At 41.6% G+C, this 21249-nt stretch overlaps 1 protein-coding gene across 1 annotated transcript in view; it reads right to left on the bottom strand.

Moving 5' to 3' along the window:
- Window positions 1-12735: 12735 nt before the first annotated feature.
- Window positions 12736-21249, bottom strand: part of rhag (Rh associated glycoprotein) — a 41491-nt gene continuing 32977 nt past the window's right edge. The window contains exons 7-10 of the mRNA XM_079525953.1: window positions 19768-19886; window positions 16769-16848; window positions 16014-16087; window positions 12736-15105 (exon numbers count right to left, since the gene is read on the bottom strand). Of these exons, the coding sequence (XP_079382079.1) occupies window positions 15046-15105; window positions 16014-16087; window positions 16769-16848; window positions 19768-19886 (333 nt within the window). The 3' untranslated portion in view covers window positions 12736-15045. The remainder of the gene's footprint in view (window positions 15106-16013; window positions 16088-16768; window positions 16849-19767; window positions 19887-21249) is intronic.

The raw sequence follows: 21249 nt of genomic DNA, 5'->3' as shown, positions 1-21249 counted from the left end.
TTGCTCTCCATTTCATGGTCATGGTCATGCGAGGAGAGAGAGAGAGAGAGAGAGAGAGAGAGAGAGGGGTGTGAATGGAATCGCATTGTGCGTATATGGCACATCTCTCTCATGTTTAGGTAATAAACCCACCCCCCGCCAAACGCAGAGATCGCGACTTTTTATTTTAATTGCCCTGTACGCCAAACGCGACTAAGTCGCGAACGGGGGATTCCCCTGTTATATGTCAATTTCAACCCTTGGGCACCCATCGCTGTAACCCGCGAACGTCTACATGAAAGGACAACGCCACAGCACGTGATCAAAAACACCATGCACTAAGTAGCCAAAGTAACCAATTGTATCCAGTAAAAGTCAAAACAAATTATCAGCAACAGCAGAGAAAGAGAAGAAGAGACAGAGAAAGCACACACAGAAGAAAGATCAGAGCAGTGAAAAGTGATAGACAGAGTTATTTAGCGTTTTATTTAGTGTTAGTTAGTTAGTGAGTTATTACAGTTTAGCTTTAGTTTTTATAGTTTTCAATTTTAGTTTATAGTATAGTATAGGTGGGAGAAGAGGAGAGGAGAGAGGAGAAGAGAGGCGTCGAAGCGTCGAGGCCTGTCGGCTCCCTCTGATCTCACACACACACACACACACACACACACACACACACACACACACACACACACACACACACACACTTTAGTAAAGTTGACTATATTTATTTAGAGAGGGCGACATAGGTCGGTGTTGTTTGCGCGACACCGCAACCACTGCTAGCAGACTAGCACAGGAAGAGAGAGAGAGAGAGAGAGCGAGAGAATGGGTAAACACACAGCCAAGCTGAAGAATTTGGATCCGTGCCAGAGAACTCTTCACGATGTAATGAAACTGAACCGTCCTGCGGAGAAGATAAGTCAGCCTGCCCCCCCAGCCCCCCCCCCCCCCCCCCAAAGAAAGAAGAGACCCCGGTTGCCGTCGATACACCCAGTCCTCCAGAAAAAAAACCTTTGATTCCAGTGAAGACACCCCGAACCCGTCCTGAGCGTCCTCCAAAGACAAAGAAAGTGATCAAAACGTCCCCGATCGCCCCCCAATTACCCCCATCTGTGTCGGTTCCCTTACCTGTGGATGTGCCCAGTCAAGGGCTCCGAAGAACAGCGCGCAAATCAATAGTCCGTCGTACAGATCTGTACGTTGATCATGGTGAAGAAACCCCAAGCGATGTGGACAGTGACAAAGACCCCGATGCGGACACATCGACCACCTGGGTTCCAAGCCCCAGACCTCCATGCCCATCTATGTACGACACTGCTATGTACAATTTGTTTATTGTAAAAAAAGTAAAAGTATTCTCAAAGCGCGTACAGCTGTGTGTGTGCATGCGTGCATCTCTCTTCTTTCCCTCGGCCTTCCACTGTCCCGCCTCCTCCACACTGAATTTACTCAGCCGATACAGAATCAGATCCCATATCTGGGAGTCCGTTGGCAAGGTAACCGGTCTGCACCGATTGGTTACCAGATTGGTGACCATGCCATTCCAACAATGGGATTATATTAGCCTGCCCGGCGCGTCATTACGTTAGCGTGTCCTGTGTTGCCAGGGTTTGTGAGAGAAATAAGCAACCAGGTCCAGGAAAGCAAACCCAGAATAAGCAACTATACAGTATATAGGGTAGAGTGCCCACTGCCTAGTATAATTCAAATACATCAGCTATTTGAAAATGGCAGATCTACAAGCTCACAACGCGTCGCGTCGCATCGTGACGTGTTGTGAGGAGAGGAGAGCAACCCTTTAGGCAAGGAAAATAATGCTGTGGTCCTCGACATGAAAATAAATAAAACAAGCCCAAAGGTAGCTTATAAATAAGCAGACATGGCAACCCTGGTATTCATTATACTGTGTGGGTAATATAACCTGACTCCGCCAGATGGGGATGATAGACAACCCTGTGAAATGAAGACATTCACTTTATTCATGAGATGGCTGTGTGAGTGAGACATTCGAAGCAAGGAGAGATATCAGTTTTTGTATTGACGTGTGCTTGTTTGAAATTTACTGATTATACATACTGTGAAATAAAATGATCAATCAATGTTTTTTATTGTGTCTCACATGATACAGGGCTAGCAGCCCTGTATCATGTGATACATGTGATTCTTGTGTCAAACTATAATCATACATCCACATTGTCTGTCTTTTCAATGGCAGTGTTCGAGGAACAAAAACACTTCCAAAAATGTCTAAAGGGAAACGCAAATCCAAGAAGCAAGCACACCACGTAGGATTCTTGCCAGGGGAAAAAAAAACATTTAGCTATGTACTGTTGGGGGTGGTGGAGTTGTGTAATATATCCATAATAATGTGTGTGTTTGTGTGTGTGTGTGTGTGTGTGTGTCATGCATTATTCTATATGTATATTCAGCATTATGTGAACAGTTGAGTCCCATAACGTTATCTACACCTCTCTCTCTATATATATATGAGAGAGAGAGAGAGAGGGGAGAGACAGAGAGAGGTATATATAACGTTATAGTTTAAGGGAATAATGCTGTATATCCTACATTTAAATGTAAGATACATTTATGAATTTCAGGAACAAAAGGCCTCTACTGCAAGAAGAAAAGGTAAAACGGAGGACTGGAATGGCACTAGCGATGGCACTGTTCTCATCCTTTCGTCCAGCAAATTTCATTCAGAAATGCATCAGCATCGAACTGTGGAAGCAAGGATGCAGTCAGAAGGTCATCAAAACTATGAACCACCTTGGTTTGTCGCTGGGAATCGATGCCACCAGAAACACCATTGATAACATGCGGTTAGGCCATCATGACAAAATAAAAGACTGGGAAAAAAAAGCAGAGGTACAATTCAAGATTAACATAATGAAATGACATTATTTGTTTCTCACAACAATCACTTCCTTTTAAAAATAACGATTTTTGCGACGACAGTTGCCCACCCCTGAGCTACATCCATTGGTTTGGCTGGGGTGGTCTACGGTGGAGAAGCCTCCTCCCGGTGTTAATGACCTTGGTGTGGTGACATCTCAAGTGTCAAACTCGTCGCAGTGATGAAGGAGGACCTGCACCAGCTCCATCTGCATCTTCCACAGATGAAGATAATGTTCTCTGCCATCACCCAGAGATGCAGGTGGAAGACTGGTGCCAATCCGGGGAAGATCGACAAGGGTCGTCGATTTGTGAACAGTGTTATGGGTACATATGTTCATTGTTTAAGTGGCAACTTTGTTGATCACCCTCACATAAAGTTTGTGAGTTTGATCAAAACACACACACACACACACACACACACACACACACACACACACTTGGTACAATGAGGTACAACGTTTTGGCCGAGCAATTTGGCCTTCCTCAGGATTTTGTTTTGTACACTGTACATCTTCACATGAAAGAACATTTTCTGCCTGATCGAGTTAATTTGACCAATAGGGGAAATGACATCTTTAAACAGTTTTGCTGTTTGCTGTCCAAATTCATCAACAGTAAATTGTTCAAGTCTGACAGTTTTCTGCTGATGAAGGTGAGTTTTAATGATGTATTATTTGAAGCGCTGAACATAGTTCACAGTGTCAGGCTGTGACCAAGTTTCGTTAGAACTCGAGGTCTGATCACGTGGTATGGGGGCCGAGGATTGTTTGTGGTAAACACGGACAGAATAACAATCCTTGAGGATAGATGGTTAGTAAGTAGTGATCTTTCACCAATGTCAAATCTAATCTGTCTTAATCTATCTAGACCTCTGACGTCACTGCTGTGATATCAGAGCGACCCTCCCGTATCCGTGGTAACACAGGACGTAGGCTGTGTTGTTTTTGTTAATAATGTACATATCAATTTTTTTGTCAGCACTTGTGTCCATAACACTGTTCACTCTTCCACGCTGCTCTTCCTTGTCCCTTACACCCACTCCTAATTCCCTGCATGCCACCCCAGTCTCACCACCCCATGGTCTCCAGGGGTCTCACCCAGCAGTGCCACCCAAGGCTAGTGGGTAGGCTACTTGTGCGTTTACCAGTCGGTGGTGTTGTGTTGTTTTTCGGCAATGATCTAACTTTGATCTATATCTCAGTTGACAAATGTGTGTTTGTGTGAGAGAATGTGAAAGATGAAGATATAGAAATGGAGTGGTGTTTGCATGACATAAATAAGGCACGAGATTGCATGGCATATATTTGAGGGTTCACACGTAACAATGAATGTATACTGAAAATATTTATAAAACATTTGATTTTTTTTTGTTTTGATGTTCTAGTTAGGGGTGGAAATAAATTTCTTAAGTGCTACGTTGCATTCTGTGTTTTTGCGCTAGTGGGTAGGCTACTTGTGTGTTTACTAGTCGGCAGGCGTTGTGTTGTGTTGTTTTTCGGCAATGATCTCACTGGGGGGAGTTGGTCGAAAATGCTGTGATCGATTTGGATCAGTCGCGTGTACGGGCGCCACAGTTGTATTCCCTGTTTGCGCTGTGACCCGTGCACAGGCAGGGAAGGGCCGTGATGAAATTACCTTGAATAATATGTCCATGTGTTCCGATCACCAGTGAATCCTTCTGCCAACAAGCCTAGACAGAAGGTTACTGAGGTGCTGCTTAGGACTGATGGTGTGTTTGATTGTGAAAGAGGCTTTTCGTTCCCACACGCTGTTGGCGATCTCGGGTGAAATTCTGTTCAGCAGGTTGCTCAACTTTTTCTTTTTTTTGTCCATGACCATTTGTCTGGCCATTTAGGCAGTTATAAAACGTGTTAAAGGGTAAGACCACTTTTTTAGAGGTTTGGGTTGTTTTCCTACCTTATTATGGGCAAACTAGTCGATTCCATGAGTTATTTCGCTCCGTTGTGTTGTTTATTAGAAATTTGAGAAATAAAAAAAGTCGCTCATTGACTTCCATTGTAACGGGGAAACAGCTCTCAAAGTCAGTCTTTTAGCACATGAACCAACACAACAAAAGCTGATTCTGACAGTTTATGACACCATAAAGTTACTATTTTAGTCGGAGATAGACTGAAGCAGTGCTACCGCGTTCCCAACTCTCGCGGGTCGTCTTGCGAGGTTTCGTTTGTAAACAGAAGTCTCCACGCTGTTTGAGATGCATCCAGCTGCAGCCTCGCATATGAGCAGTCCCAGGCAGACACAGACACTTTACACACTTCTTCTAAAGTGTCTTCTAAAGTGTCTCCCTCAAACACGTCCATTGTGTATGTTTTTAGTGACAAGCGGACGAGATCAAATCCATGTGTTTACATCCGTCATTTCCAATAAGGAAGTGGTGTACAGTTTTGGTCCAATCAGATCGTTTTTCACAGCAGTGATTCGGTCGGCGTAGGCATACCTACCGGATCTTCTTTCTACACAAATTAGTCAAAACAAGACAAAGTTTAAATTTTTTATTAAAAATAAAACCGCATGAGTTTTCCTGATGTCAGAATCAGCTTTTGTTGCGTTCATTTTTGTGCTAAAATAGTGACTTTGAGAGCTGTTAATCCGTTACAATGGAAGTCAATGGACCCTATTTTTTATTTCTTAAATTGCTAATAAACAACACAACTCCTTGTTTGTTTTTTTCCCCCACTTGAAACATCCTTAATGACCACTTTTTCCACGTGAAATATTCCTTAGTTATTCCTTGTTTTTTGTCTTCGTGCATTGGTTTTGACTATGCTCAAATTTTGCCTTAAATTCTGGTAAACCTCTAAATCATTCAGACATGTGAAGGGATATTTGGCATATCTCCACGTACAACATTTGTTTGTTAATTTGCTTTGAGCATTCTCACACACATGCAATTTGTCCTTTGTGAACATTGAAAGCCAATACTGTGATTTAATTGATTGATTAATTGACAAAGTGTGACTGATCTGTTCTCTATTTTAGTCCTTCTGGTTTTCTCTACAGTTGGACAGAGGTACTTTCTATTTTGTCCTTCAATACCTGCTTCTGTAGCTTTGTTTGTGTCCGTCGTGCCATTTATTTATTTCCCCAGAAAATGATGGTGTGTGTGAGCAGTGGCGTCTGAAAGATCTGCCTTATATTATTTGCAGCACTTGTATTCTTTGGCCGAAACAGTTGTGAATAATTTGATTGAAAATAATTCAATTTGATTTTCAGATGCATCCTTATGTGGTCTTCCATGATGTGGGTGTGAATTCTGATATTTATGCTTATCTCGTGAATGCGTTTGTAACTAATTCTAAATTGTGAAAGGGTAAAGTATTTCACTGCCACGTACTCAATTGATTTGGTATGTGTTATTCGGAATTTTACTACACATACTTTTTTTTAAAGTAACTATTTTGTTCGTTAGAAAGTATTGTCTGCTTGTGCCTGAATCTGACGGCAGTCAACACCTTTTGCACAGTTTCTGAATGTGTAATGTAATTTCTGAATAACGGAATAATGTGACTATTTATTTTTTAACAGCTATACTGTGATCTCATCAAAGTCTACTTCACTAAATAATTTTAAATATAAGCTTAGAACACATTTGATGAATCAAATATTTGTCTTCCACTCCTACACCCACACACTACATACACTTTTGTACTTTTTCATTTATACTGTGTAGCCATTGTTGTATTTGTTGCCAAATAATTTGTTTGATTTTCATGATTTTTGAGCTTGTGGATCTGCTACTTTTGAAACTTTAGTTTGACACTAGGACTACAAACTCCAACCACATCACATAATGCATTTTGAGCTTGTAGATCTGCTACTTTAGTGTGACACAAAGCCACAGAAAGTTAAAACAAGGATGATGAGCTGTTTCTGCCAGATCGCAACAGAGAACAAGAAGAGAACGGTACAAGTCAACAAGCCAAAGTGAATGAGGAAGAACTGGCCTATATATATAGACACAGGGCTAACAGCACACAGCTGAACACCATGGGTAATTAGCACAGGATTGGCTGAAGCACCAACAGCACACACAGGATTGGCTGAACCGCCCAACAGCACACAAAGGATTGGCTGAACCGCCAACAGAACACAGGTGAACTGCGTTAACGATACACAGGATGGGAGAGTCAAGACAGGATCTGCATCTACTAGGGAGGACAGGAAACACTAGGACGGCACTTCAAAATAAAGGATTGGAAAGGAAATAATTGGTGCAGTTTGAGCATAACTTCCTATAGCGCTATCACTTTATCTACAAGCTGAGCTTGAAGATCTGCTATTTTCAGAGCGCAAACAAACATAAAATGACTTGTCTTTTAATTCTACTGGATCTCTTCTCCACTAGGCCCTCCCTAACATTTTAGTCTAGTTTTTATTTGTTGACGAAATTGTCAACATAGTCAGTTTTACTCGTCATAACATTTTTTATTTTGTTTTGATTTAGTTTCTCAGTGAAAAAAAGTAGTCGACTAACATGTTTCATCACAGCTTTAGTTTAGTTTAAATCAACACTGTGGCTGAGTAGTCTGTTGAGAGGACTAGAGAGAAGTCAGTATCAATAAGTCAACATGAATGTAAGATACAAGATATTTTAAAGAAAGGGAGAGAAGTTAACGTCATCATTCAGACCAGGGAATACTGTTGCTTAATTTAGTCTTTCCATCCAGACAAAAATCACCACAATGAAAGTGAATTGAAATGTTCCCTTTTCTTACTTATTTTTAGTAGTTGTTGTTGTGATTGTGACATGTCCAACACACTGCTCTGCTAACTAGTGTGGAATAGGTTTAGTAGTAGTTGTGATTGTGACATGTCCAACACACTGCTCTGCTAACTAGTGTGGAATAGGTTTAGTAGTAGTTGTGATTGTGACATGTCCCAACACACTGCTCTGCTAACTAGTGTGGAATAGGTTTAGTAGTAGTTGTGACAGTGACATGTCCCAACACACTGCTCTGCTAACTAGTGTGGAATAGGTTTAGTAGTAGTTGTGACAGTGACATGTCCCAAGTTCCCAACACCAACACACTGTTCTGCTAACCACTGTGTGATAGCTGGTTAAATGATGCTAAATAAATCAATCAATGTATCGTCCACAGCACATATTGGTCACACTGGTCCAGCATACTACTTTAACCCATTAAAACCAGGAAAGCATAGCTACATATGGGGGTCCACAGACAGTATTTTGTTTTTTATTTATTTTGGGGGAGGGGGGGGGGGGGGGATAACCGAAAATGACAGGATATGTCAGCCAAACTGAAGAAAATTAAGGAGAGGAGCTAGGCAAGTCCCACATAGGACCATTCCATCCACTAAACAAAAAATCACATCACATGGAGTGTAACGGACATGTTGTTTGTGCTGCACAGCATTGACTGACTGACTGAGTGAGTGAGAAAGGTGGTAGTGGAATCAGAGGCCTTTTATAGGGTGTGTGGGCGGGGTCTGCAATCAGGAATGACGAATGAGCAGCAGGTGTGCAGCCTGAACCAGATTGATGATCTGTCCATTGCTTGCAATGTATGCATGTTAGAAAGAGTTCGTTTTTGAATTATTACTCCAGCTTGGAGTAACTATCAGCACTGAACCACATACGCTAAGAAAGGCCTTTCAAAGACGCATCCGATGACATGAGTGTGGTTTCATATGGACTTGTACAACTTTGTGAAAAATTCACTTTGTCAACAAGCACATGGTCAGAAAGTGACCAACGGTCATATTTCTCTGGGTAACACTAACTATCAACTAGGGTTAGTTTATATGAAAAAAAAGGTCTGGATAAGGTGCTTCTAAAGATGTAAGCGACATATTTCTCCAATGTTTGGTTCAAGAGATAGCGGTCTTTGTTTAATGTCCAAAGTCCAAATGTCTCAGAAACTGTTCTGTTCTCAGAAACAGGTGTCTGTGACCAACCTTCATATTTGGGCATTTTGGCCTCTGACCAAGTGGGTGAAATCTGGATTTGAATTTATTCACACCCGTGTGAAGCGAGGGGCGCTCTTATCAGCGTACATCATCATACATCATCTCATTCTGGCCAATCACAATCTGCGTCCTCAGCTCACATTCGTCATCAATGTTTGTGTCACGCAAATGTTTGTGTTTACACAAACACACAAAATTGTCCATTCATTGTCAATGGCATTTAATGTTTGTGTTGGGACAAACATTGGGTTACATACACAAAAAACTGGACAGAGGCCTAAAAAAACAGTGCCTGTGGGTTCCGCCCAGGAGGGCGCAGATAAACACAGGATGGTAAATAAAAAATCACACCTGTGTGAAGTGAGGGCCGCTCAAGTTGAAATATGAATCCATTCCATGTTCATCCCATGAAGTTTTCTGAAAACTTCAAATATTTATTCAATAATTACAAAAAAATGTATGTTGCTATACTGTACATTAGCCTGGGTTCCAGCCTGATTCGCTGCGTTCCAGCAGCGAATGAAACCACACGGTTTGATGATGGAAATGAAGCTCCACCCACGTGGCAGAATGCCGCGTCGGCCAGATTCCCGGAAAAGTAGTAGTAGTCATAGGCCCTCATTTATCAACCGTGCGTACGCCAAAATATGGGTGTACGCCGAAATTACCGCAATTTTCGGCATTTACCATTTGCGCCAACGTTTGATTTTGATCTTGTGCCAAGACAAAACTCACGTCTGGTCGGGAGCTGTCGTACGCTTTGTCCTCACCTGTTTTTCTGTCGTAGAACAGCGGAGCAGCATTGTTTGACCAGCTGAGAGGCTGTCACAGGCATCGAAACATATGTATTCACTCCTAAAATGTTTATATAAAACTGTATGTATATGGGCTAAATGTAAAAAAGAAAAAAAAAGTAAAGGAATACATCAACGATGTGTCTTTGTGTCATATGAAATTAGTAGGAGATTTCCAACTTTACAAGCAAGCAATTAAAATCGCGCTTTTAAAAACAATGTTGCAAGTTAGATGCGTAAGCCATTTAAACAGTGTTTTGCATGATTAGCGCATACATGCGAGGATTTGGGCTGTCTGTGCTGAAATATTTCCATGACGGGACGTTGGAGATTATAGTACAGCGCTGCAGCTGCGGAGAGTCCCAACATGGGTAGCCTACTGTAGCCTAATCTACAGCAGGCCGATGTCTTTCTGGAGTTACAGTATGTGCAATCTCCTCCTCGTTTAATAAACCCGACGCGTCGCTCGAATGCCAAATGTGTCGTGCCAGCGCAAGTGGGAACGCATCGGAGATAGTATAGGCTAACCCAGCCTGCAGCCCACCACCACCACCACCACTGTCCAGTGCATGCCACATGACATGAGGCTACGGTTTTGGCTTCAATATTCATATAATTTATTTGACAGTTGACAGCCCAACCACTGCAGCGACTGCGAGGCAATTTAAATCGTCGAACGTGCTGGTCAGTTGATCACGGTGTCACGGACGGACCACAGTGATAGAGAGAGACAGACAGGACAGGAGGAGCACCAATGCAAAACAGCAGCGTTTGTGTGCCTATTTGTTATTTAATTCATGGTTCACAGGTTCAGGTTTTCGTTCACTAATATTTCTTGTTGTATATTAAATTAAAAATACTTTAATAATTGAATATACAACTAACAACACACAGTGACAGTTGCTTGCAAATTGCGATATGTGCGTGCATGCGTGCGGGGGGGGGGGGTGAGGCGGACAGGGGGGAAGCGAAGCGAGAGGAGAAACAGACAGGGTAGGCTACAGCTTTATTTAATTCATGCAGGTTTATTTATTTAAGATACAACAAGTTGCAAGTTGCGTGTGCGTGCGTGCGTCTGTGTGTGTGTGTGTGTGTGTGTGTGTGTGTTTGTGTGTATGAGAGGGGGCAGAAAGGCAACTTATGCAAGCGAGGGGAACTTTATTTTTCCTGTAACCATGGTTTCCAGGTCGTATTGCAGTTGTTCATGTCGCAAAAACGAGGGCGAGGCTTGATTTCATAGGGCGTGCCAGATAGATTTCAGCCGTCACATTTATTAACGTCGGAACGAAATTAAGGAAGAAACAGCTGTCTGCGATCACTTTGTAAATGCCGACCCGACGTGGGTGTACTACGAATCCTACACTCGAATTTGGGGCAGATTTTACACTCGATTGATAAATGAGGGCCATAGTCTCTTGAATAGTTTTCATTTAGTTTTAGTCACATTTTAGTCACCTGGAATGGTTTAGTGTTAATCTAGTTTTAGTCGAACTAAATATCATATGATTTTAGTCGACTAAATCTACAGTTGATTTAGTCGACTAAAATGTATTTTGGCGGGCCTTGATGCCGTCATAATGACTGTTTTTACACTTGCTGAAAATAGCAGATCTCTTGTCCATTAGTCCCTTCCTAACATTTTAGTCTAGTTTTTATTTGTTGACGAAATTGTCAGTATATTTAGTCTTAGATTTAGTCATCATAGCTTAGTTGTTATTTAGTTTCCATTTAGTTTTCGTCAGTGGAAAAGGGTAGTCGATGAACATTTTTCGTCTTAGTTTTAGTCGACGAAATCAACACTGGTTGATAGCACTTTAGGCTACCAATGTGCTTATATATTTTCTATTCAACAAAGCTTGTGTTATTAATCTAAAAAATAGACCGATAGACAAATGTATTGCATACAACCACGTTAATGTATTAGTATGAAACAAAACAAAAAAATACAAATGTAGGATATAATAAAAACACACCAAAAAACTAAATTTTCTATGTTTCGTTTTTTTGTTTTGTTTCGTTTCGTTCTTTGTAGCATCATACATCTGAAATAATGTTTTATCTGCAGTCAGTTTGGTTCTGGCCTGCTGTTTTCACTGCTTGATATTTCATCATACTTTCATCAAGAGCACAACACTACAGAGTGGCTATATCAAGGGGCCAGTGAGGCGCTCCAACGTTGAAGCACTGGGCCCTAGTGGTAAGAGGAAGGACTGCAGGCGGACCCGTGCTTTAACACGTAGGACCATCACTCCCTACGTCACCCATACGTCACCCCGGACCGGAGGAGGTACTTCCGGCAGTCTTCCGGGTGCTTCAAAACGCCACTGAGCAACTTCATTGAAATGAATAGCTTGGGGGCGGGGCTAGTGCTCAAGTTCGGTCTCTATCCTTTATATACTCTATGGGCTATATAGACGCCTTATCAGACGACGTCACACTGATAAGAAACAGCATGCGCGCGCATAAAGGCAGCAGAAGAACACCACCTCTCATAAGATGCAATGGAAAAGTTCTAACTGCGCTCACGTGTAAAAAATGCCCCATCAAACTTTCAGATGCTGTTTTTCTCCCAGTGTGGAGGAAGAATGATTAGGATTTGTATTGTGATCTCTCGCCCTTGAAATATATTATAGTCCTTGGTTTCTGTTGTGTTTGAACAATAATAGCAATTCAAAACAGTTTTGTCCTCAAAACCACACCTCCAGTCGCTGTCATAAGAACGGGAGGTGCGCTCATGATCACGGCAGCAGAGCCTATTTGTGCACGGCTGCACGCGCACCTGCAGCCCATCAAGTATAATTTATGCTTCGTCCCGCGATGCTGTTCTCTGTGTGCAACACTGTTGGGCTTTGAAGTATAAATGTCTCCTCACTAGCCAACTCACAAGAGGAGGTTGAATGGACTGAAACTCACCAAAACAACAGGTTTGGAGATCTGTTGGGAATTGATTACATTAAACAGTCCCCCGTGCGCCCAGCCCCAATGTTTGTAAACAAATAATTGGTCTATATATATATATATATATATATATATATATATATATATATATATATATATATATATATATATATATATATAAATGTGTCTGATTTAACATGTAGGGATTGAAACAAACTGACAATATCCATTTGTTTATTTACTTATTTATTACAAAACAAAACAGAAAAACTGTGCATATAAGATTAAACTACATGTAAATAGAATACCAAAAAAAATAACTTTGTTTGTCCAGGGACAACTCTTATAATGTCAAATACATGGTTTGGAAAGCGCAGTCCACTTCCGGCAAAAAGGTATTTATACAGGTAGGTACGCAATAACATTCTCAGTGTTTCCATTCAAATTAACTGAGGATTTTACTGTGTAGAAAAAACAGGGACACATGCGTAAAACTGATTAGCGGTGAGAGCGTTTTGCACTAACTATCCTTGCCCCATGGGTCAGAGCCATGTTGATGCAGCTGATGTCAACCTCATAGACCTGCCATGTGATTCCACGCGGTTCCAGCAGAGGGCTCCAGTCAGCTCACCTAACGCAGCAGGCAAATGCAAGGAAAGCTTAAAGGGACACCCTTTTTGCAAAAAACTAAATTATGTTAATGACGTTTAGAAGATTTCGAACACTTTCCTGGGGGTCTGTATGTGTGTAATATGTGGGTTTTAGATGTTTTAGATTTTAGCAGTGAGCCCAGTGTCTCTGATGTCATCAACACTTCCTTCCTGGACTACAATTCCCATAATGCTTTGGTGTGCTGCTCCTCCTTGTGGATAGGTGGAGGGCTGTCTTACTGAGACAACATGTAGTCCAGGAAGGAAGTGTGCCCAGTGTCCATGACATCAGAGACACTGGGCTCAATGCTAAAATTTTAAATATCTAAAACCACATTACACAAATAAAGACCCCAGGAAAGTGTTCTAAATCTTCTAAATGCCATTAACATGGCAGGGTGAAGTTTCCCTTTAAGTTGGCACCAATATTTGCCAGTCAAAAAAGAAAAAAGGTACTATAGGAGAGATAGACACCATACAAATAGCCTAAAACCATAGACTTTGGATATTTCATATAAAAATAAGGGAAAATAAGAGCTTATTGGTGTTATTTTAGTTGGCAGCGGTGTAACATTCTTTATATTATAGCCTATGTTTTGCACATTAACTCAGGACGGTTGCCAAACAAAGTCCGGAAAGTTCTTAGTCTGTACATAATGTTGCATTAGTTTGTATTACTGCTCTGTTCATATCCAAGGTTGTTATCGAAGGTGCACGTTGCCCATTTTCAACCTATCTTCGTATAATTGGTCCGAACTATAATGGTCATTATATACGATGGCATTTCTGTCTACTCACTCTGTATCTCAGAGGGGGGCTGTGGACAGTTCAGAAACATGCCTACAGTGACATAATCGATAGGCAGATTTGGTCGTTTAGTTTATTTTCTTATATTCTTAATTCAAGATCAATGGCTTCTATTGACTTGGAATACACATCAATGTTGTCATTGGTATAGGCAGGTTCCAGGACTGTCCACAGCCCATGACTGAGGACCAATAATTTTCAATAAAGTTGAAAAAGGGGCAAAGTGCTCTTTTAAATCCTTGAGTCACAATATATAGGTGTGTCAGTCACATTCCAAGATACTACTAATGTAAATGTGTCCAAATCGTTTCCCCCCTCACTATAAACCACTTCTGGATTTATGGTTTTGAATAACAAAACAATAATCCCATTTAACACAATGAGCGCCAGGATTTCTTTCAAAATAGGAGCTCGGGGTTCCAGGGAGATATGGCAGCTTTTACTCTGAAAGCCCTATATCTCGTGGATCGGCCCTATTTCTGGACAGTGGTGGAAAGTAAGTACATTTACTTAAGTACAGTTTTGAGGTATTTGTACTTTACTTGAGTATTTCCAATTTCCAGTACTTTTACCACTACATCTCAGAGCCAAAATGTGTTCTTTTACTCCACTATAATTATTTGAAAACTTTAGTTACTAGTTTTTGGAGATTTACATTTTCATTAGAAAACATACATTAACCTCTTCAACCCTATACATTTAGTCCATTTGAAAATAGCAGATCTACAAGCTCACAATGTGTCACATTGTAGATCGTCCATTTTCAAAAGATGTTGTACCCATTTTGAAATGTTTTTTTTTATGTGAAATGGGACATTCTGCAATATATATTGATGCTGATACTTTTGTACTTTTACTTGAGCACATTTTGAATAAGGGACTTCAAACATCTACATTGCAGCATTCATACTTTTACTTAAGTAAAACGTTTGAGTACTTTTACCACCACTGTTTTTGGAAGATCTTTGAATATAGGGGCTCAAGTGGTTATAGCGCTGTGAAATGAACGCGTTGACATGAGTGGTGCTGAAGTGATGTCTCTCAGGTGGGTGTTGGGTTCAGAATGAGGTTTAAACTTCGGCTTTGTTCTGGGCCAGACTCTCCTCACCGTCTGTCTCTTCCTCAGGCACCTGATCACAAAAAACAAAGCAAAAACGTATTCAAGAACAACTGAAAAGTGTTTGTCTTCAACACATTTTTGTCATATCAAGGTCCAATATTTATTTGGCATTTGAACCACGGACCAACATGATGAGATTTAGCCTTGCAGAACTCAAAACTAAATAATATTTTGATGTATAAGATTTTGTCCACAATTCCATGCTGTATTGATGTGGTACAATGGGAGAGATGACAGGCAAATGTTGATCAAAATAACAATTATTTTCCGTTCTCTAATTGTGTAGCCATCTTGCAAATTAATTCAAAAAGATGCTTAACAATTTATTATTTATTGGTAGATCTGCCAAAATAGCATACAAGGTAAACATTTTAGCGGGGGGAAATTAAGTTGAAATGATGTCTGACAGTAGGCCTATAGTAATGTGGAATGAAAGTGTAAATATAAATAAATATAGTGGCCCTCTGAAGTGAGTGTGTAAATAGAGTGGCCCTGAGTGTGTAAAGATAGTGGCCCTCTGGAGTGAGTGTGGAACTTTAGTGGCCCTCTGGAGTGAGTGTGGAAATATAGTGGCCCTCTGGAGTGAGTGTGGAACTATAGTGGCCCTCTGGAGTGAGTGTGGAACTATAGTGGCCCTCTGGAGTGAGTGTGGAACTATAGTGGCCCTCTGGAGTGAGTGTGGAACTTTAGTGGCCCTCTGGAGTGAGTGTGGAACTATAGTGGCCCTCTGGAGTGAGTGTGGAACTATAGTGGCCCTCTGGAGTGAGTGTGGAACTATAGTGGCCCTCTGGAGTGAGTGTGGAAATATAGTGGCCCTCTCCATCATCAAAGTTGTCCCTGTCCTAGAGCCATAATGCAGCGGTGGACCCTGGACACGATCCACACGTGATATTTAGAGCGGTGGGATATAGGTCTCACCTCCCAGTAAATAGAGTCGTCGAAGCAGTTCTGGTCTGGAGGCTGACCCCAGAATGGAAGCTTCATTATCAGACCTGGAATGAATGCGGAACACATTTGAGTAGTCATACGAACACTTTTAACTCAAGTGGCAGATACACCGCGCACACCATGCTGTCCAGGTGCAGAAGGCCCTTCTGGACGGGTCGGGAACCCCTTTCAGGGTTCTTCCAATCCAATCCACTTTATTTATAAAGCACATTTTACAACTCACAGTTTAAAAAGTGCTGTACAGAAGAATAAAACTAAATTCTTGTTGCTATGTACAGTATATAGCAAAATAACATGTTTGAATTTTTAGAATAAATATTTGATTTTCTTTCCCAGAAAACATAGGTCAGTATTTAACTTATTTACTAATTAAGTCTCTGTCTCTCGGTCTCTCTCTCGGTCTCTCTCTCGGTCTCTCTCTCTCTCTTTCACACACACACACACACACACACACACACACACACACACACACACACACACACACACACACACACACACACACACACACACACACACACACACACACACACACACACACACACACACACACACACCACCATGAAAAACCATAACTCATCCGCATGTATCCATCGTTTGACAAGGGATGATACGTAGATCTCACCCGTGTTATTTGATAACTTGAACAACTCTGAACTCGCTCTGGACAAGAGAGTTAGCTAAAAAGCCTGAAACTATAACTAGTAACTTTGCGTCCGTCCACCCACCTGTGATTGCGCCCCCGACCAGCGCGAAGCCAAGCGAAGAGGCCAGAGCGGCGGCTTGCATGGCAGCCGAGTCGTTAGGTCTGATGAACAAGAGAACACACGCACGCACGCACGCACGCACGCACGCACGCACGCACGCACACACACACACACACACACACACACGTATTAGCTTGATTATGAAGGCCAAAAATAAATTTAAAAAAAAGAAGCCCACTACATCAGTGGTTCCCATCCTTAATTTGTGGTTCAGGGCCCACTTGAAAAGCTCTAAAGTATAAATAAGACTGCTTAACATTAGTGGTCACATGGGCCAGTGGGCCATGTGCATTTATTTCCAGAGCCTGTTCCTGATCAATCAATCAATCAATCAATCAATTTGACCCAGCGTAGTGTATGAGTGGAACTGCAGCCGGGTCTGTGCATTTAGCACGAGGAAACCCTGCACAACTAAGGTTTAAAGGGACACTTCACCCTTTTTGCAAAAAAATATATGTTAATGACGTTTAGAAGATTTAGAACACTTTCATGGGGGTCTTTATGTGTGTAGCCTAATATATGGTTTTAGATATTTTAGATTGTAGAAGTGAGCCCAGTGTCTGATGTCATGGACACTGGGCTCACTTACTTCCTGGACTGCATGTTGTCTCAGTAAGACAGCTAAGACAGCCCCCCCTCTATCCACAAGGAGGAGCAGTGCACCAAAGCATTATGGGAATTGTAGTCCAGGAATTAAGTGAGCCAAGTGTCCATGACATCAGAGACACTGGGCTCACTGCTAAAATCTAAAATATCTAAAACCACAAATTACACAAATAAAGACCCCCAGGAAAGCGTTCTAAATCTTCTAAACGTCATTAACATATATTTTTATGCAAAAAGGGTGGAATGTCCCTCTAACATTGACCGCTCGTCTGCGGTCACAAACAATGTGTCCGTGGGAAAACGTTATATTTTCTGTTTCACACACCATTATAATGTTCTTATTTAGATCATAACTCGCACTTACTGAATGCCAAGTCTCCAGGTTTTCTTCAGAATCAGTATGACGGAGTCCAACTAGTACTAGTGGTTATGAAATTAAAGAGACCCCCTTAACTCTGAGAATGTTCAAATGGAACCAAATGGACCCATAAGGGTCCATTTGGTTCCATTTGAACACTCTCAGAGTATCACTGTGCAAAAAGCATGGAATACGGATGTGTATATTACAGGAAACTCCCGTTAAACTTTCCAACAAACTCTGGTAAACTCCCGAATTGTACCGTCACACCTGTATATTACCGTATATTACTGTATAGTCATTCAGGGCTATCTATCTGTGTGTTTCTATTCATATTATTGTCCACTTAATTTCGTATATCCGTGGCAAAAATGGAATGTTGACAAAAAATGTCCACCACAAGTACAACATGGCGACGATCCCCAGGCGCTCGTTTGCACTTCCGCATAGTTTGACAACCAAAATAAACGCGGAAGTGTAGAGCGTTCTTCCGGGTGCTTCAAAACGCGTGATTTCTTTCTACGTCCGATTTTAGACAGAGACCCGCCCTTGGTGACGCCCCGCGCGTCTGATTGGCCAGAGCTCGGTGTTGTCAATGTCAGAAACAGTCAGAGATGGCGGCGCCCTGTGACAGATGATGACAGATACACGCGCAGCGTTACTTTCTAACTTTCAGTGTAAATTTGTAAAATGAACAGAATGGGACAGAATGTCGTAGTATTCGAAAGGCACAGATGACGCTCCAGAATTAAAGGCAAACGAATATTGTTTATGCGGTTTGCTTTGATTGAATGAATTGTGATTCGATCTGGGTGTTCTAATAAATAAAGTGTTTGTGGTGATTAGCGTGTGTCCGTATTTACTAATATTGTTTACGCGGTTTGCTTTGATTGAATTGTGATTTGATCACAATGTTGGGTGTTCTAATAAATACAGTGTTTGTGTTGATTAGCGTGTGTCCGTATTCGGTCTAATACTACAAAGGATAAAGCTGAAGGGAATAGTATAAAAAAGTCCCTTTTTACAGTGTTTCATGTTTATGTTGACATCTCTAGCGTGCTTTCTTATGGATACTGTTATTGACTTTGTCATAAAGACTCATAACATAAGTTCACCGTCATGAATCATGTCATGATTATGATTACAGTATGTCATGCGGCGACAGATAATGTTTTTTTAATATTATTATTTATTATTATGCTTCCGCGGCTTTTCGTTCTGTGTAAACTACAACAAAAAGAAGTGTCCACGAGACAATTACTAAGCCTACTTACTTCATACAGTTACAAGGCTTACCTTTTATCGGGGACGGCGACAGATACATTTTGGCGTTTTAATATTATCGCTAACGTTTTAATATTATTATCGCTAAGCTTCTCCCTACTTCCTCTACTTCTGACAGCAGCAGCATAGCTAGCCAATAAAAGGGTTCGCGGCCAACCAGAGGCAGGCGGGCCGCGCGGGGCGCCACCAAGGGCGGGTCTCTGTCTAAAATCGGACGTAGAAAGAAATGACGCCTACAAAACGCCACTGAGCGACTCACTGCCATTTAAATGAATAGCGTGGGGGTAGGGGCTCTCTTAGTGTCCTGAATAAAATGTCAGTGTTTTAAAGAGGGAGTGCCACAATTTTTGTATTATTTTGTCCAGTTTTTCATGTGTCTATGAGGTGACAGTACTTCATTAGACACCCTGGAGTCGTTTTTATGTGCAATGGTATTTAGGGTTTCTTCCTGGAGGCTGAACGTGCCAATGAAAAAAACAGTAATATAGTGACATCACACTATCAGCCCCTCCCCTAACCCCTCCCCCTTTATCATACAACTACAGCTGTGGGTTTATGAAAAAGATTCTTCCTCCTTATATAACAATAAGACCTGATGATCCTGTTTAGGGGGGGGGGAAATCACGGCACTCCATCTTTAACAAAATAAACACTGTTGGAGCAAAGACTGTGTGCGGACTTCTTCCATCTCAGTGCGGTGCTCTGTTCTTACCCCTTCTTGCCCATGGCCACGGCCACGATGCCAGCCAGACCTCCCAGGATGCCAGGCATGCCATGCAGATTGTGCACCCCACAGGTGTCCTGAATGCCCAGGTTGGCCGCAAGGATGGGCTGTAAGAGGAGGAGGAGCAGAGACACAAACACATCCTCAACGATCTGGCCCAATATCTTGCACCACCCCTTATCCCTAAACTTATTTGCCATTTTAAAATAGCCGATCTACAAGCGAACAATGTGTCAATGTAGATTGGCTAGTTGAACTATTTTTTAAATGTTTTAAAATAGTAAGAAATGGCAAATACGTTTAGGGATAAGGGGTAAGGGGTGGTGCAAGATGGAGCCCCTGGTCTGGTCAGGCAGTAAAATGGTAAATGGTGCATTTATATAGCGCCTTTATCTAAGGCGCTTTACATAGATTATGCATCAATTCACCCATTCACACACTGATGGCGGCGGAAACCATGCAAAGCACCAACCTGCACATCAGGAGCAATTAGGGGTTCAGAGTCTTGCTCAAGGACACTTCGACACTAACTCTGGGGGAGCCCGGGTTGGAACTGGCGACCTTGCGGTTACCAACCGGCCACTCTACCCCTGATCCGCCGCCACCCCTGCAGGCAGTGGTGGAAAGTATCCACCAAGTACATTTACTCAAGTACTGTAGGCTACTTAAGTACAACTTTGAGGTACTTTTACTGGAGTGGTTCCAATTTGCTATACTTTTATACTTCCACTCCACTACATCTCAGAGACGAATATTGTACTTTTACTATTACAATTAGGTGAAAACTTTAGTTGATATAGTTACTTTGTATATTTAGATTTGTATTAAAAAAAACCAAATAAAAAACAACTTTGTTTTTGTTTATATTCTGAAAATAGCTAATCTACATGCTGATTTGTAACCCGCAGCACGGGTGCAGGTTTGTAACCCGCATGGACTATAACGGGAGATGTCTGACTTAAGGGCAGTTGACTCACAGAGAGGAACTTGAAGGGTTTTAAATGGGTTTAACGTTGACTCACACAGAGGAACTTGAAGGGTTTCAAATGGGTTTAACGTTGACTCACACAGAGGAACTTGAAGGGTTTTAAATGGGTTTAACGTTGACTCACACAGAGGAACTTGAAGGGTTTTAAATGGGTTTAACGTTGACTCACACAGAGGAACTTGAAGGGTTTTAAATGGGTTTAACGTTGACTCACAGAGAGGAACTTGAGGGGTTTTAAATGGGTTTAACGTTGACTCACACAGAGGAACTTGAGGGGTTTTAAATGGGTTTAACGTTGACTCACACAGAGGAACTTGAAGGGTTTTAAATGGGTTTAACGTTGACTCACACAGAGGAACTTGAAGGGTTTTAAATGGGTTTAACGTTGACTCACAGAGAGGAACTTGAAGGGTTTTAAATGGGTTTAACGTTGACTCACAGAGAGGAACTTGAAGGGTTTTAAATGGGTTTAACGTTGACTC

Source organism: Electrona antarctica (genome assembly GCF_951216825.1).
Source record: "Electrona antarctica genome assembly, chromosome: 17".
In the NCBI taxonomy this organism is placed as follows: domain Eukaryota; kingdom Metazoa; phylum Chordata; class Actinopteri; order Myctophiformes; family Myctophidae; genus Electrona; species Electrona antarctica.
Note: the sequence above shows the minus strand (reverse complement) of the source record. Positions and strands in the feature narration are given on the sequence as shown.